At 40.0% G+C, this 16,556-nt stretch overlaps 1 protein-coding gene across 2 annotated transcripts in view; it reads right to left on the minus strand.

Moving 5' to 3' along the window:
• PTPN1 (protein tyrosine phosphatase non-receptor type 1) overlaps nt 1-16,556 on the minus strand; it is a 91,202-nt gene that overhangs the window by 26,639 nt on the left and 48,007 nt on the right. For both annotated transcript variants that reach the window (XM_075011595.1, XM_075011594.1), the window contains exons 2-3: nt 2,866-2,956; nt 561-661 (exon numbers count right to left, since the gene is read on the minus strand). In XM_075011595.1, coding sequence (XP_074867696.1) covers nt 561-596 — 36 coding nt within the window. In that variant the 5' untranslated portion in view covers nt 597-661; nt 2,866-2,956. The remainder of the gene's footprint in view (nt 1-560; nt 662-2,865; nt 2,957-16,556) is intronic.

Consider the following 16,556-nt stretch of genomic DNA (forward strand, 5'->3'; position numbering starts at 1 on the left):
ACAGTGAAACCAGAATTTGATGACTTATATTCAAAAATGTGTTAACATTTTAGAACACCCTACTTTCCTACTCTGTGGGCATAAAATTACAGGATTAAAAGAGAAAGTCAGAATGAGCTATTAGAACCCATGCTGATGTGCAGCACGTGACAATAAGATATTTGCAAAGCCATGTTTAACAGTCTGTTGGAGCTAGGCCCACCCATGGCTGGGGAGTGAGAGACAGAGGACAGTTGCCCTGGGGCATCCACTACTGCTGCCTCAGTAGCAACAGTAGTGGCTGGAGCTCCAGGACCCTTGGTAACACTTCAGCAACACTGCTCCACCACTCCGTGCAGCTTGGAGGGCAGAGGGCAGCACCGTAGTTGGAGTCGTGCTAAGGGCCCCGCCCCTTCTGTTCTTGGCCCCACCCCTTCTGGTGGCATAGAGCCAGGCTCCCCCTTGTCTTCGCCTCAGGGCTTGCAGTGGCTGTCAGCCCCGCTGCTCGGAGGTGTTGGTTGAGAAAATCATTTTGCTCCATTAAACAAACGATTTTGCCATATTTTCTCACTAATAGTTACCTGGGTAAGGATGTAACTCCTTTGGGCCTCTTCCATTTTTATCAGGCTGGCATTGATGTAGTCATTGTCACCTTTGTTTAGCTTAATTCGACTGTGGTCAACTATAGCACAAATCAGAAAACAATGGTTAATGCTTTCATGCATATGTTATGACCCAAGGTCAATTACATCAAATGATAGGACCAAAAAATGTAACTTTCTAAATGAACAAAAAGTGAAAGCGAAACAATAAAGTATTGTTTCTGAATGAAGAATTCTTTGTACTTGCTGTACTGGGAACAGACAAATAATTACTACTATTCTACTGATATCCACAATTACAGCCCAATTTGAAAAGCTGTGAAGTGTGCACATGCTGTGATCACAATTGTATGTGCAAACCAGATAATCATCCACACCTATTTATATATCAAGCTATTACTTTCACATGCAATCAGCAGGTACAAACTAATTATGCAACTATGTATATTTTTGCAGGCAATTTTTTTTTCCAATCCAGATTTAAAGGAGCTGATTTTTTTTTTTTTTTTTTTTTTAAACAAAGATTGCCTATATCAGCAGGGTAACCATCAAATGGAAGCCTTCACCTCTGCTTATTGGTCCTATACCCAATGGAATTTTTTCCTGACCTATTCACCCCACCTAGTGAACAAACAAAATAAAAGTTACTTGACATTTATTGTACAGCACTTCTGTTAGTTCCAAAGCTTGCAGTATTTAGGATTCCTCAGAGAATAAGAATTTCCACGTTTTACAGGAAAACTAAAAACTTAATGGAAGTAATACCATTTAAAGGAAAAAAAAAAAAAAACAAAACAATTAAGAACCTCACTCCAAAAAACACAAATAAACTGCCTCCTGAAAATGATCAGTAAGGAAAGCTATGTGCAACATTATAGTTCCTATTGAATCTCCTGAAAGACTCAATGGAATTTCAACTTCTAAAGCAACAGTACATGTTTTCCAGTAGCTGAAAGCATCTGCTTAGATACAATATGTACAGGAGACCTGTGACTGCAGCATACACCACAGTTGTTCTTTATGTTTCTTCTGTACAGTGTTACCTATCTATGCTAAACAATGTCTTCCACCTCTCATGTAGCTGCAACAATGAGTACATTTCCCAGACCTGAAGAAGAGCTCTGTGTAGCTCAAAAGCTTGTCTCTTTCACCAAACAGGAGCTGGTGAAATAAAAAAAAAAAAAAATTCTCTCACCCACCTTGCCTCTCAAAACAGAGGACATACTTAGGGATGAGGGGAAAGATGTTGCAGAACTGCATCATGATTAGGGTTTCTGGTTTATTGGATTAATTATAATTTATTTGTTCAGGGTTTAACATTTTTTGAGTTTTCTAAGTGTCCAAGTGGAGCATTCAGGGGCTTTCTATAGGTTATTCATTAAGGTAATTACTAATTATGTATACATATGCACATATGAACACACTCTATAAATAAAATTAGTAATCTCTTTGCAACGTTCCCTAGCGTACTTTAGCATATAGCTGTTTGAAACAGTGCTATGTTAAAGTGTATTAGGGAACCTCTGACGAATACTGGCAAGGACCTACTGTGCAAGAAATTTAGTGTATTTTAGAAATCACACCCTGCATACACATTACCAGTTTGTACGGACAAGCTCCTGGATGCAAATAATCACTTCTGGTATTTATGCACTTTTTGTATTAGGGTGTTGTCAGTGTTTTATCAGTTAAGACTGAAAATCAGAAATCCTAATCATGAGCCACTTGGCACAGGGAAGAGACCTAGAGCTCTGAATATGAAGTTTCATCAATGGTTATATTAAGAAAACAAGGAGACCTGAGTTTCTAAAGCGATTAAGTTAAGAGCTAGCTTGGCTGGTTTCTTTGCTCCCCCTCCCTCAACAGTTCATGACAAATTCCCAATTACATTGTTTTGGCAAGATTCCACCCTGCCTCTGTAGAGCAACAAACATCCTACATTCACCTGTAGCATGCTATATACAATATCGTTATTGTTACCGTAAAATGTGTGTCATATTGACAACAGTTATGCTATCATTTTCTGTCACCAGGGGTTTGACCATGAAGTAACTGCTTTCACTTCTGTCCATGAATACTGCAGCTACTGTATACTGCGGCATTGTAATCCCATGACATACCACACTATGGCAGTGTATTGTGATACAGCTCATTTTATTAAGTATGCTAATGACAAGTTTTAAGTCATGGATGTGTACAAAACGTACAGCCAAATGCCTTCTATGAGACAAATTCTTGGAGGTTAGCAGCCTGGTAAAAATAATTATCAGCAAAGGATACTTACAGGGGCTGACATCTCTGTACCTGTTCCGGTTTTTGTTTCTTGGATGTTTGGCCACTTTACATGGAAAGTCACTGGCTTCATGCCTAATATCCTAGAACAAAAGCAATTAAGATATTGGAACTTCAGGGCAGGTTAAAAAAAAAAATCAATCAAAAATTAAAAATATCAGTTTTTATTTAAAGAGTAAGCAGTGCAAGACGATGACACAAGGCCTGCCTGCAAGAATGAAACGTCATAGGAAAACTGCTTTTTTAGGAGAAAATGATGAGGTTGAAAATGTGGACATGACTAAGTGGCTCAACTGTTTAATAATTATAATTCACTTTGCAATGCATCACTCTCAAAATGTTCTGTGCCTTTCAGTATAAGTGTGATTTGACAAGTAAACTCCCAAGCTGTTTCCTGTATTAGATATTCCTGGAAAAAAAGTTCAGCTTAGCTAGTCCTTATGGCTTGTTTACTTAGTTACCTAGATTTAGAATCTATCACTCAAGTATACAATACAGAAAGCTGCAGTAAGAAATCTAGAGTTGACGGTTGCCACTGTCAGTTTTATTTATTTTATATTACATAACACGTGCACCCTTTTTTGGAACATCCTGGCCACAGACCATAATGGTGATGCCATAAGTCTATTCCATATTTTACTTCAACGTAACTCAGATTTTCCAAGGAAAAATACCATTCTGCACTGTGAGAAAACAAGAAGTGCCAGTGAGTTCTGTGGGACCCACTCTAAGCACAGCCTTAGCTTTTTTGGTAAATTAATTTAAATCCATGTGTTTTGGTTTTTTTTTGAGGGTGTGTGTGATTTAAATCAATCCACCTTGTGAACTTGACAGCAGTTTGCAAGAAAAGCTTATAGTTCAGTATGTCTGGCAGGGAAGGGTTGTTTTAAAAAAAAATTAAGTCACCTGGCAAGTGTTTGCTGAGGGGCTTGGACAGCATCTGTTTAGAACAAAATATTTTCAGTTTTTGATTCAATTGTGAGGTATGATCATTTCTTGGAGCGCAAGAAACTGACTGGCTATGTTATCAACTTTGCATAAAGTAAACACTTCTGTACATAGACATTTTAGCTACAGTAACAGAGAGGAAGCCGTGCTAGTCTATACACTATCAAAACAAAAAGCAGTAAAGTAGCACTTTAAAGACTAGCAAAATGGTTTATTGGGTGAGCTTTCGTGGGACAGACCCACTTCTTCAGACCATAGTCAGACCAGAACAGACTCAATATTTAAGGCACAGAGAACCAAAAACAGTAAGCAAGGAGGACAAATCAGAAAAAGATAATCAAGGTGAGCAAATCAGAGAGTGGAGGGGTGTGGGGGGAAGGTCAAGAATTAGATTGAGCCACGTATGCAGACAAGCCCCTATAGTGACTCAAAGTTCCCATCACGATTTAAACCATGTGTTAATGTGCCGAATTTGAATATAAAAGCGAGCTCAGCTGTTTCCCTTTCCAGAACAGAGCGATAATTCTTCAGTAACACACATACCTTTAGGTCATTGACAGAATGCCCCATTCCATTAAAATGTTGACTAACTGGTTTGTGGATCTGGAATGTTTTGATGTCTGTTTTGTGCCCACTGACCCTTTGTCTAAGGGAGTTAGAAGTCTGCCCAATATACAAAGCATCTGGGCATTGTTGGCACATGATGGCATATATGATGTTAGTAGAGGAACATGAGAAAGTGCCCGTGATTCTGAGAGTAACCTGGTTAGGTCCATTGATGGTATTTCCAGAGAAGATACATGTACAAAACTGGCAGCGGGCTTTGTTGCAGGGAAGGGTCCCAGGACTGGTGTTCCTGGGGTATAGACTGTGGCTGTTAGTGAGGATCCTCATGAGGTTGGGAGGTTGTCTGTAGGAGAGACAACCCTGAACAGCCGCCTCTGTTCTTCTCTTTCTCCTTTTTTTTTTTTTTAAACTATATCTACATTTAATGAAACAACTTTAACAATGCTAAATAACTATCAAAGTAATAACTATTAACAAGATTAACAAAATTAAGAGATAGTTTTATCTTTCTCAGGCATTGGAGCCAGAGTGGAATCCGTCTGCAGTCGTTGGCGGTTGAGAAGGAACTGGCGGGGACCGGATTGCGCATGTGACCAAAGGTGCGCGAAGGAACAGCATGCATCGGCACATGCGCGACCCGACAGAAACTGCTAAAGATTTCCAATCTGCAGGGCCGGGGCAAGCCCGACACCTACTGTGGAGCACCCACGGGGACCACTCGAAGAAGCAGCTCTGTTCTGTTCACAGAACAGCCGGATGCACTTTTGACAAAACTGGCACCTGGAAGTACAGCAGACAGTGCTGCCCACTGTTCTGGATGCCCTGTTACTTAAAAGAAGGGCCCCCAGTGTGTGTACACAGCTTTTTTTAACAGAATCTGTCAGTTATGCCTCATGGTGGAGAGGCAAAACGCTGCCAGCAAAAGTGCTGCATTGTCAACAAATTGTCGACAAATGCATTGTGTGTGTGTGTGGATAGTCCACCAGTTTCGTCGACAAAAACTAGAGTTTCATTGGCAAAACTCACTAGTGTAACCACAGCCTTTGCTCTTAGATAAGCATCGTTTACTTGATGTACTGAATTGTGCAAACGAACAGCATGGCATATATCTGAGATAGTCATTGTACTCAGCTACATATTAGAGGGTTCATGAAGAAAGATGGTTAGAAAAAGCTAATAACCCATCTGTCATTTAGTATTCTACACGTTAAAATTTCAGAAGTCTGTATTAACAGCCCAAAACTGCAGTCATGTCTAGTTATGTGGATCCCTCACTTGAGTCATCAGCGAGCTTCACTGGAGCGATCAGTGTCAAAAGGGGTTCTTTTCATGCAGGGTATGCACCAAGCAAAAGCAAGGATACTATTCCCTGAGCCAATTCTGACGACTACCCAGCTTCTCCTTCTGCCTTATTTCAGATATGTCTAACAGCTCAGAAGTAATGAAGCAAAATACCAACCTGAACATAAACCCTTATTTATGAAAATCAGGCACACACCTATATTATATGCTGCATACAAGTACAACCTGTACAAATGTCATTAATAGGAACAGAAAAGAGATATTGTAATTTTATTTCACCTGCGCCTGGAACAAAATCTGCCTGAGAACGGCAGGAAATGCACTTACAACAAAATTAAAATTCAGCTAGTATAAGGAAACTAAAGGAACCCCAAGACAGACCCCTCGTGTGTGTAAAAACAAACACTTCAATATGGCTCAAAGGCCACCCAAAAATAATAAACAAGATATTAGGGTAAATTCTTTGCTCTCCACTAGGGTTGAATTTGAGATACTGATTTATTTGATTAATCAAATTAAGCTAAATGTTACACTAGGAGCATGCAAGTTGATTTGTAGTTTTTCCATACCTTTTTTCAGAATCATAGGCCGCGTCAACCCTGCCTCTCTGAAAATCAAAGTAAGTATCCATTTGATTTGGTCCAAATCCTCAACTGGCATCTGTTGGCATTTGCTTTGCTGATGTCAGGAGCGATGCCAGTTTAACCAGCTGACACTGTGGCTGCCTCTACACAGCCTGCTCCCTTCTGGAAAGGGCATGGTAATAAACAAAGGGGGACTATTCAACTGAGGTGCAGGATTTAAATATCTTTCACCCCATTTGCATATTCCAGCAAGATTTTGCTTCTGGCAACTACAGAGATGTGCAGACAGGGCCCTTCCAGAAGGGGCCCCCTGACATCAAAAGCCCCCTTATTCATCAAGCTTTTCAGGAATAAGGGGTCTTCCAGAAGGAGGCAGTTTCCTTCCAGAAGGGCCCCATCTACATAACTCCCTAGCTTCTGGAAGGGGCTCTTCCGGCAGTGAAATCTTGTGGGAAATATGCAAATAAGATGTGAGACATTTAAATCTACACCTCATTTGAATAGTTCCCTTTACTCATTACCACGCCCCTTCCAGAAGAGAGGGAGCTATATAGACGTAGCCATAGTTATCAGCTGGTTAAACTGGCATAGCTCCTGACATCAGCAAAGCAAACACCAACAGATGCCAGTTGAGGATTTGGAACAAATCAAATGGGTACTTTTTATGATTTTCAGAGGGGCAGGATAATATTAGGTATATAGGGAAGTGCTAAATCAGAAGAATGTTTCGTCCAAAATGGCCTACCAACTGCAAGTATTTAATTCCTTCCGTACCCCTCTCTATAAAAACTTTGCAGCAATTTTTGAGTATGCTGCACAGACTATATTGCGTGAGGAGTTATATTTTACAGCTACTTGCCCCAAATTAGTACAGCGATCCGAAATAGCTCCCTGATGAACAGGCCTGGACATCAGCTGCTATCTTTTTATAACTGAACACATGGCTGCCTAGGGTGAATGCAGGCTCAGCTTTAACAGCACATCATTGCAAGAACATGAAACCCGCCCCTGCAACTCTCGAACATATATTCATCAAGTGGTCATTTTTCATTTAGTGTTTTTGCTACCATATCCAAATTGAAGTATCAAGACACAACTGCAAAAGAGGTTTTCTAAAGCTTATCCCCACAGTGTTTCTAACTGCGAAGAAAAAGACAACAAGCAAAGAAATCAAAATGTAAAGTAAGCAAAGAAAGTCTATATGGCTTTACTAATTCAATCCAATATGTAACACTGAAGCACTAAGCTGCCTTGTGCCATTGGAAACCAATAATGGATCTTTGGTATGTCAACTGCCCACATTAGCTCATTTTAGATTTTACAGCAGAATTACAATGATGCTTCAATCATACTAAGGAATTTTAATAACTGATAGAAGATACTCCCTCCCCTCCGCCCCCAAGAGCTCACTGCTACAAGTACGATAGAAGCCTAGTACTGAATAACTTAAAAAGTGTTGATTGATAGATTTCCATTCCATACGGCTAAATGCAGTGTTGACATCAATGTACATAAGAATATTCACAAACAAAGGAAAGAATCCTATACACACCACAGCGTTTCAGCAAATAAACCAATGATTAACTGTCTGGGCTAAAAAGATGCCTATTGCTGTAGTACAAGAGTGGAAGTTAGGTACTTCTGAAAGTCCCACTAGGTGCCTCTCCAGATCTTTAGGCACTTAAGTACCTTTAAAAAGGGAACTGTACTTCTGAAAATTAAATGTAGTAATCTCTTTTCAATTTCCAACACAGGAAAAGTACCAAATTTGCATTGCCTTAAGAATCAATACTATTACTGAAATGTTAGGTGAAACAGGCAAGTGTTCTATTTAGATCTGAAGGCAGGAAGTTCGTGGGCACTCTCGTTATACCTGATCACGTCTGTCTACACCTATGGCAGCTGACAGACTAAAAAACCACTAGCCCCTGGATACCAGAAAAGTTAATCTGGCTTGTGGGAAGCCCTGAATCTTGGTCTTCCCCCACCTTTGCCAGTGGGACTGTAGTGCAAGAGGAAATAAGTGTCTCAACCAAGGGCCACATCAGGGAGGCTTTTTTTATGCTTCTCACTTATGTGGCCCCACACTGATTTTTTTGTGGGTCAGTGGCCCCCGACCCAAAAAGGTTTCCCAAAAACGTGCCATATATAAAGCCAATGCTGAAGCTCTCTGCTTTGGACATTAAGTAAAATATTAATTTACTTAAACTAAGGTTGGTAAACTAACATGATATACTCTAAGTCTAAATTTGCATCCCCCTAAATACAGTTAAAGTTTTATGCTCCTGTAGCCTATTATGAATAGTCTCAGAGGGGTAGCTTTGCTACTCAGTATCCTCAAAAAACAAAATACAGCCCTGTAGCATTTTAAAGACTAACAATATAATTTATTAGGTGATGTGCTTTCATGGGAAAGACCCACTTCTTCGGATCTGGAAAATCCTGGTGAAGGATAACAAATTAAGAGAATTTAAACAGAAAGAAAAAAATGAAATAAAAGTTGATGAGTCAACTACATAGGACAGAAGCTGGGGTGAAAAGAGGAGAAAAAACAAGTATTGCAAATGGGCTTCTTAAGATCACTGCTAATATGAAAAGGTGGAGAAACTGTCCTTTCATGTGTAAGATAATTGATATCTTTGTTGAGCCCAACGTGAAAAGCATCAAACTTGATAATGAACTCAATTCAGATGTCTCACTTTATAATCTGGTGCTAAGGCTGCATTCTAAAACAGAGACTTTGCAATTATAGCAAGGGAAGCCACAAAGAAGTCCTTAAAGAGCCACAGGTTACACACCTCTGCCCATAACAATGCCATTGATCTGGAGGTATAAGTTGCTCCAAAATCGGAAATAGTTGTTGGTGAGGACAAAGCTACATAGCTCGGCCACCAGATTTGCCATGTTAACATCTGGGCTAGTGTTCCTAATGGTTTGTATTCCACCTTCACATAGACTATTGGTGTAAAGAGCTTCTACATCCATGGTGTCAATGATGGTAGTTTCAGGAAGATTTTGGACGGTCTATAATTTCCTCAGGAAGTCAGTGGTATCTCAGAGAGAGATATGAGTGCTGGTAGTGCAGGGTTTGAGGAGGGAGTCCACATAGCTGGATAGTGCTGTAGTAAGGGTGCCAATACCTGAAATGATAGGGTGTTCGAGGTTACCAGGTTTATTGATTTTTGGAAGCACACAGAATAATCCTGGCCTGGGCTCCAACAGCATGTCTGTGTGAATTTGGTCCCAGAGGCAGGGAGCTCCTTAAAAAGAATGTGTAGGGTTTGTTTTTTGTTTGTTTTTGGGGTTGTGTTTTTTTTTTTTTTTTTTTTTTTTTGGACATTCTTCAGTAGGCTCAAAGGAAAGAGGTCTGTAAAATGTGATGGACAGTTGTCCAACTGCCTCCTCTTCATAGTCTGACTTATTCATGATGGACTAGAGCACCCCCTTTGTTGGCTGGCTTGATTATAATGTCAGAGTTATTTTTGAGACTCTGGACTGCATTGAGTTCAACACGGCTGAGATTATATGTCACTTAGTGTTGTTTGTGTATGATGTCAGCCCGTGCACGGTTGCGGAAGCACTGAATATAGAAATCCAGACTATATCACTATGACTGTCAGGGCATAGCCCACATACAGTTCTTTTGGTGTTGGCAGTGGGAGGGCGGAATCTAGCAGGTCAGTTTGATGTTCATCTGTGTGTTGGAAGTATTCCCTCAGACAGCAATGGCGAAAAAAGGCTTCAAGGTCCCCACAAAGCTGCATCAAGTTTGTGGGGGAGGAAGGGTCGAAAGAAAGAACCCAGGATAAGACAGACTCTTCCGTCAAGCTATGTTTGTAGTTGGAAAAGTTATTATCCAGTGAGTTGTTCTATGGTATGAAGTAGTTTAAATAGTTTATTGTCCTTCCTCTTTTGTAGGGAGTAGTATAGGTATGAATTATAGGTAGTTTGTCTTGCATTATTGAAGTCCAGCAATTTGGGATCTTGTATAGAAGTCTGATTATTGATGACAGTTTCAAGGTCAGAGAGATCATTCTTAATCCTCTCCTGTCTGTTGTACAGGATACTGATCAGATGGTTCCTTTGAGTGTGGGGGGGACACAGTCTCACTATGATCAGTATGTTGACAAATGGGTTGGTCAGTTTCAGTCCTTTGGGTATACACATCTCCTGGAACTCGAAGTGACCTCAGGAGGTCATCTAGTCCAGTCCCCTGTTCTCTTAGCAGGGCCAAGCACCCTCCCTGACATCTATTTGCCCCAATCCCTAAACGGCCTCCTCAAGGATTGAGCTCACAACCCTGGGTTTGGCAGGCCAATGCTCAAGCCACTGAGCTATCCCTTCCCCCTAAGATGGCCATCTTTTTGCACTTGGAGAGGATAATGCCTGTCAGGATCTGCATGAGTTTTTTCATGTAGTTGATGGATTTCCACTCAAAATGGCTAAATGCAGTGCCTTGCATGGTGAATAAACTCAGAGAGGTAACCATGTTAGTCTGTATCTTCACAAAACAAAAGCAAAAAAGCAGTCCTGTAGCACTTTAAAGACTAACAATGTAATTTATTAGGTGATGAGCTTTTATGGGAAAGACCCGCTTCTTCAGATCTGGAAAATCCTGATTAATGATAACTGAGATGAAGAGAATTTAACAGAAAGATAAAATGAAATAAAAACTGATGAATCAGCTAAACAGGACTGAAAGGGGGCAGTGGAAAGCGGAAAGAAAAATAGTTTCCACAAGCATCTATTAAGTTAAATGGTCTTCCTGGGATCAATGAGAATATTAAAAGGTGGGGAAACTGTCCTTGTAACACATAAGATAATTGATATCTCTGTTGAGCCCGCAGTGAAAAGCATCAAACTTGATGATGAACTCCAATTCAGCTATCTTCCACCCTGCTCTCCCTCTACACCCCCTACTGCCCTGGCCTCCGCCTATCCCATCTAGCTGGAGAGCTTTCAAAATCAGGATGGACTGAACTGGATTCTACACGAAAGGGGACTTGAGTCTTAAAACTGTCAGTCTTAAAGCCACAAATGCATGAATCTCAAGAATCAGATATATATGTGAAAGAAGGAGATGACCTCATCTGGTAAGTACCAGATTGTACTGGGTGATTGGGGTTTGTTTTTTTGCAATGATAGGTATTTGAGCAGCCAACAGTAATAAGAAATATATGAATAATCCCAGGTCATAAAGTAACAATCATAGCCTAAATGCCCTCAGTGGTGCAGGTTAAGAAAAAAAGACTCTTCTACTAGCAAAGTTATTATACAATATCTATTGTGGGGTTTCTGATACCTTCCTCTGAAACTTCTGCTATGGGCCGATGTTGAAGACAAATTACTAGATGGGCATTTTCAATATATGCCAGTCCTATGGCAATAGTCTACATAGGAAGCCACAGTTTAAACAAAAATACTAATTTAAAAAATGAAACAGTCATATCAGTGCAACGCCACGTAAATGTCAGTATAATAAATTAAAGATTGATAGATGAATAAGGGATTGATAAGCATAATTAACACTTTTAAAAATTACATTCACATTTCCTTTACTGTGTGACTATCATTTAAAAAGGGAAGCGTAACACAAACTCAAACTTAAGGAAGGAAGGACTAGAACTGAAAAATCAGTGTTCCAAAGTTAGGTCTTCTGGTTTTGAGTATGACTCATCTGATAGCACTCACCTTGTGGGCTTAAATCCCATACCCACCACAGATATTTTAGGGTAATAACTTTCAGCTTGGAAAGAGGAAGTCTGCCGAAATGGTAGACTTTAGACAAGTCAGTATTTTCTGTTCATGTCTGATCAAGATCTACGAAAATGATACGGATAAAAATTAATGATCCTCCTGTGCTTTTTAAGAGGGAACAGCTGCTTTCAACTACCTCAAGGACCAAAATGTCCCTAGAATTGGGTAAGTGGCAAAATCATTTGGAGTCAACCTTCCCTTTCCTCCTTGGATCTCATGCTGAGCACAGCTTGATCAGATCAGTGTTTTCAGCCCCTAGAGGCATTAGTAGTTTTATAAAACTATGGAGTGTATAAAGCTATATAGCCCCAGACTCTGAATTAAGTCACTATGTATACACAACTTCTGCTTTTAGTTTTGGGTAACCTACCTGCTACACTAGCTTCTCTGGTGCCCTTCATCAGAATATATCAAGAGTACTTCCCAGGTATCCTTATTTTATAGGCAGGAAATTGAGTCACAGAAAAATTAAAATCCAGGTTCATAAGTATTTAGGGTCCTAATTTCCAGTAACTTCAAGTTAGGGGCCTGCAGACCTGTCAGCATTCATTGAGGCACATTGTATTCATAAATCATAGGGTGGACACCTCCTCCAGGCCAGCATCCATGTCAGTATTTGCATGTCATGTTACTGTTTGAGAAGGGAAAAGAGCTTCGTTCAAAGCTCACTGACTTCAATACTTAATTATATTTTTCAATTTACTCATTTACCCATAATTCCTTAGGGAACAAATTTCAATACAGAATAGGCCTATAAGCACTGATACAGTGAACTTCAAGTCTGGTGTACACTGAAATAATTTTAGTAATTAAAACACTCTTCTGAAAATGAATGAGTTACTTAAAATCTATTTCCGAATCTCCATTTACTGGTACATGTGTCACTAAGACAACTTAAAAAAAAAAAGCCAAAATCAGAAATAAAAAGAAACGGTGGCTGCTTTTTGGAATGTTCTTTTTGCTCGGTGACTCCTTCTGTTGCATTGTTTTTACCTCCTGAGAACAGAAGAGAAAGGAGTAGTGTTGAGGGGTCCTGCAGAAACAAAAAGAGCTAGATTAATTGAGGGGGAAACCCTTTCAGGAAAAGGAAAAGGCAGAGTTTTGTAGAACTGAGCACCAGTGACCTTCGTTCTTCTCTAAAGAGAACAATGGTGAGCAAGAATAAAGTGAATTATTCTGATAACCCATTCAAAAACAGACTGGATAATAAGGACACTCCACTGGTTAGGACAGTAAGAGTGATTTTCCCTTTCTATATGAGCACCCAGCCTGAGAAACTTGTTAACCAGACTTCAGTAGCCCTTATGTAAAATTCTACAGGGATGTAGCTTTGGAGCACATATGGCAAGTGATTCATTTTTCCCATAGGTATTAAAGCCAGAAGGAACCATTATGATAATTGAATTTGCTCCAGGTTCACGAAATCTGGTTTGACAAGCTGTAGAAGTTATACAATAGATTACAGCATTCACATCACTTTCTATGACATTGGCTATAGAGATTTGCTTATTCATACATCTGGAAACTATGTAAGGCCATGGATGCGCACTTAACATTTCTTCGGCCGTCTGTATAAGGCTGGATGAGCAAGTGATTGGTCCAGGAGTTTAAGAAATTGCAATCAAAGACCTACAACATGGCTTTCTTAGAAATCCCCTTGTTAATTCAGTACTAAGTGGGCAATATGAAAACAGGCTGCAATGAGCCAGTGTAAGCTGTACTTCCATTTGCACAGTTTGCTAAGGTTGCTGAAATGCAAAGCCACCTGAATACTTATGCTAGGCCAGCATATGCCATTATATTATGCCAGCATGTAGGAAAGGGCTTTAAAGAAACCAATACCCATTTTAAATTACCCTAGAAAGCACACGCTCCTAAACTAGGGCTCTGTTGCATAGCATAAAGGTGCAACTGGTCAAAAAAAAGTACTCAAGATTTAGAGAATCACAAATTGAAAAACCTGCACTGCCTACTGTGATAACATGGCTGTCCTACATATGTGCTGAAAGCTTTAATGGGGGAGTAAGAGCCCTTGTTGCACCTGGAATAAATGATGTTATCCATAAGGGAGTTAAAACACTCCATAAGGGGTGTAAAAACCAAGAACAATGTAACCAATTAAAATTCTATTGTCTGCATGGCTAAACATTTAACCAGGGAACTAGGGGTCTGTGGGGTGTTGCAGCACTTCCCACATTATGTGGGGTGTCATACCCACCAGCCTTGCACCCCAGGGTTCTGGCTGTGGTCGTTGCCCTCAGGTACCCAAAGTCCCAACTGCTGGCCCTGTGGCCAGGACTCCGGCAGCAAGGTAGACCAACAGTCAGGAGTCTAGACAGAGTTTAATCATTAATGGAAACTGGTAAGCATTAAGCATATCAGTTAGTTGGTTACACTTTTACATCCCTAAGACCCAGCTGGGCAGAAGTTGGGTGGTGCCATTAACAGAGGACATATGAAACAGAAAGGGGCTGTAAGGAGAAACTTACAAGTGACATTTCTGATAGGAAGTGGAGAGATCTATAAGAAACAGGAAGCTCTTACAGAGAGTGAAGAGAAAAAAAAACAAGAGAGTCAGGCTTCACAGGATAAAGCCCAAGGAAATGGAAGCAAGAGAGGGCAGCGTAGAGAGTGAATCTGTGCTCCCCTACTGGCCACTAAAGTGTTGGAAAGACCCTTATAATGATACATGCTACTAGAAACCTTGATAAAAGGTGTATGAACCTTGGATCTCAAAACCAAACAGTCTAAATGAAAAAACCCAAATGTACTTGTTTGTGGGATTTTGTAAGCCTGAATGGAGAGTGACTGACTATAGCATGACAGGTGATGTGTGATAAGAGGTGGACCACAATGGGCAAGGCATGCTAGACAGGAGCTATTACACCACACTTATGCTTTAAAGATGAATTCTAGCAGTGAGTCCATTCTTCTACAACAGCTATGATTGTTTACGTTAGGTAACTAATTCATCTGAATACACATTCTCATCATTTAGGTGTGCACCTAGCCACATAAATTTAAACATTTGAGCTAAGATTTTTCAGTTGCCATTTGGGAACCTCTATGTATTAATGGCAAGGAGGAGGAAAAAAGGACTAAGTAGTTTCTTCTTGAAGACATTCCCCATTTAGGAGCCCACAATAGGATTGGAGGTTAAAAAGATCCCACTTATACTTCAGTTTTACCATCAGGTTAAAATTGTGCAATTAGGATAAGAGTGTGAGAGGAAGGCCTGTTTGCCCAATCAGCTCCACCCCGGTTCACCTGCAGACAGCGCCAGGCTTGGAGGAGCATAAAGGGAGAGAAGCCAGCCCAGTTTGTGGCTCACCAGCCAAGAGGCAGGAGCTGGATCTGAGGCAGCAGCGCCCGAGCCAGCACTGCCACCCGGTCGGCCACTGGAAGGCAGAGGCTCAGGACCCTCCCCCAGGCACACCAAGTTTAACAAGCATCCCTATATCTGGTATCTAAATTTCAAGTGTTTGACTTTGCTACCTGAACAAGTTTCCATTTATTTTAAACAAAAGGCTAATTACAGAATTGATCACAAAATCCAAGTATGTACACAGGGAACAGATACTATAGCATGGGCTCTTCAATCTAGTGGACAAAAGTCCAACAAGATCCAATGCTCACAAAACAAAAATAGTTTTTAAAACAGTGAATTTGTCTAATTCTTTATTTCCATTGTGAACGTAATTAACCATTGAACAGTTAACCAAAGATTGTGGTGGATTCTCCATTACTAGCTATTGGGGCACGGGGGAATTAAGTCCCCCCCAAAAACATGCTTGTTCTAGTAGGAATTATTTTGGGTAAGTTTTTTGACTTGTGTTATGCAGACAGACAATCTAGGTAACCACAGTGGTCCCTTCACACCTTGGATACTATGAAGTTTTAGGCATTTTTGAATGTAAATGTACTATGCAAAAGTAAAAAAAGAAGTTGTGGAATTGAAATCAATCTAGCTATGCTGATTTTACAGCAGCTGGAAATCCAACAATTTGTCAATCCCTACAAATTACAACCTTTCATGTTTCTGACTTTTCAATTCATTCTTCTTTAGACTATTACAATTTTGGCTACTTGTAGTGAAGGCGTTTAAAGAAAAAAGACAGTGAAAGTCTAACAAGTTAAGTTATATGAAGGTTTATAAAATTTGGATCAATTAGTGTTAGCTTTCCTGTTTTAACCTTTTAAGAAGTTGACAATAGGTAGCAAGAATACAAGTTCAAAATGTGATAGTCAAACATGAAATAAAACTAACACGGGAACATCTGTGTTAAAAAAAACTCCTTCTCCTCTCTGCCTCACTTGTACAACTCTGCGTCCTATTCCACAATGCTCTTCACTCTTGCTAAAGTGAGTGTGTGGGGGAAAAAAAACTAGATAGAGACAGAAGAAACAAAATGGCACTTTGACAAGTATTTTTTCCAAGGAAAAGCTTTTACCAAAGTCTTATTATAGCATCAAAATGTAAGTCAGTTAATTCAACTCTTACAGTTTAGAGAAGGGAAAGAAAATA

The sequence above is a fragment of the Carettochelys insculpta genome, chromosome 17 (genome assembly GCF_033958435.1).
Source record: "Carettochelys insculpta isolate YL-2023 chromosome 17, ASM3395843v1, whole genome shotgun sequence".
Classification (NCBI taxonomy): Eukaryota; Metazoa; Chordata; order Testudines; family Carettochelyidae; genus Carettochelys; species Carettochelys insculpta.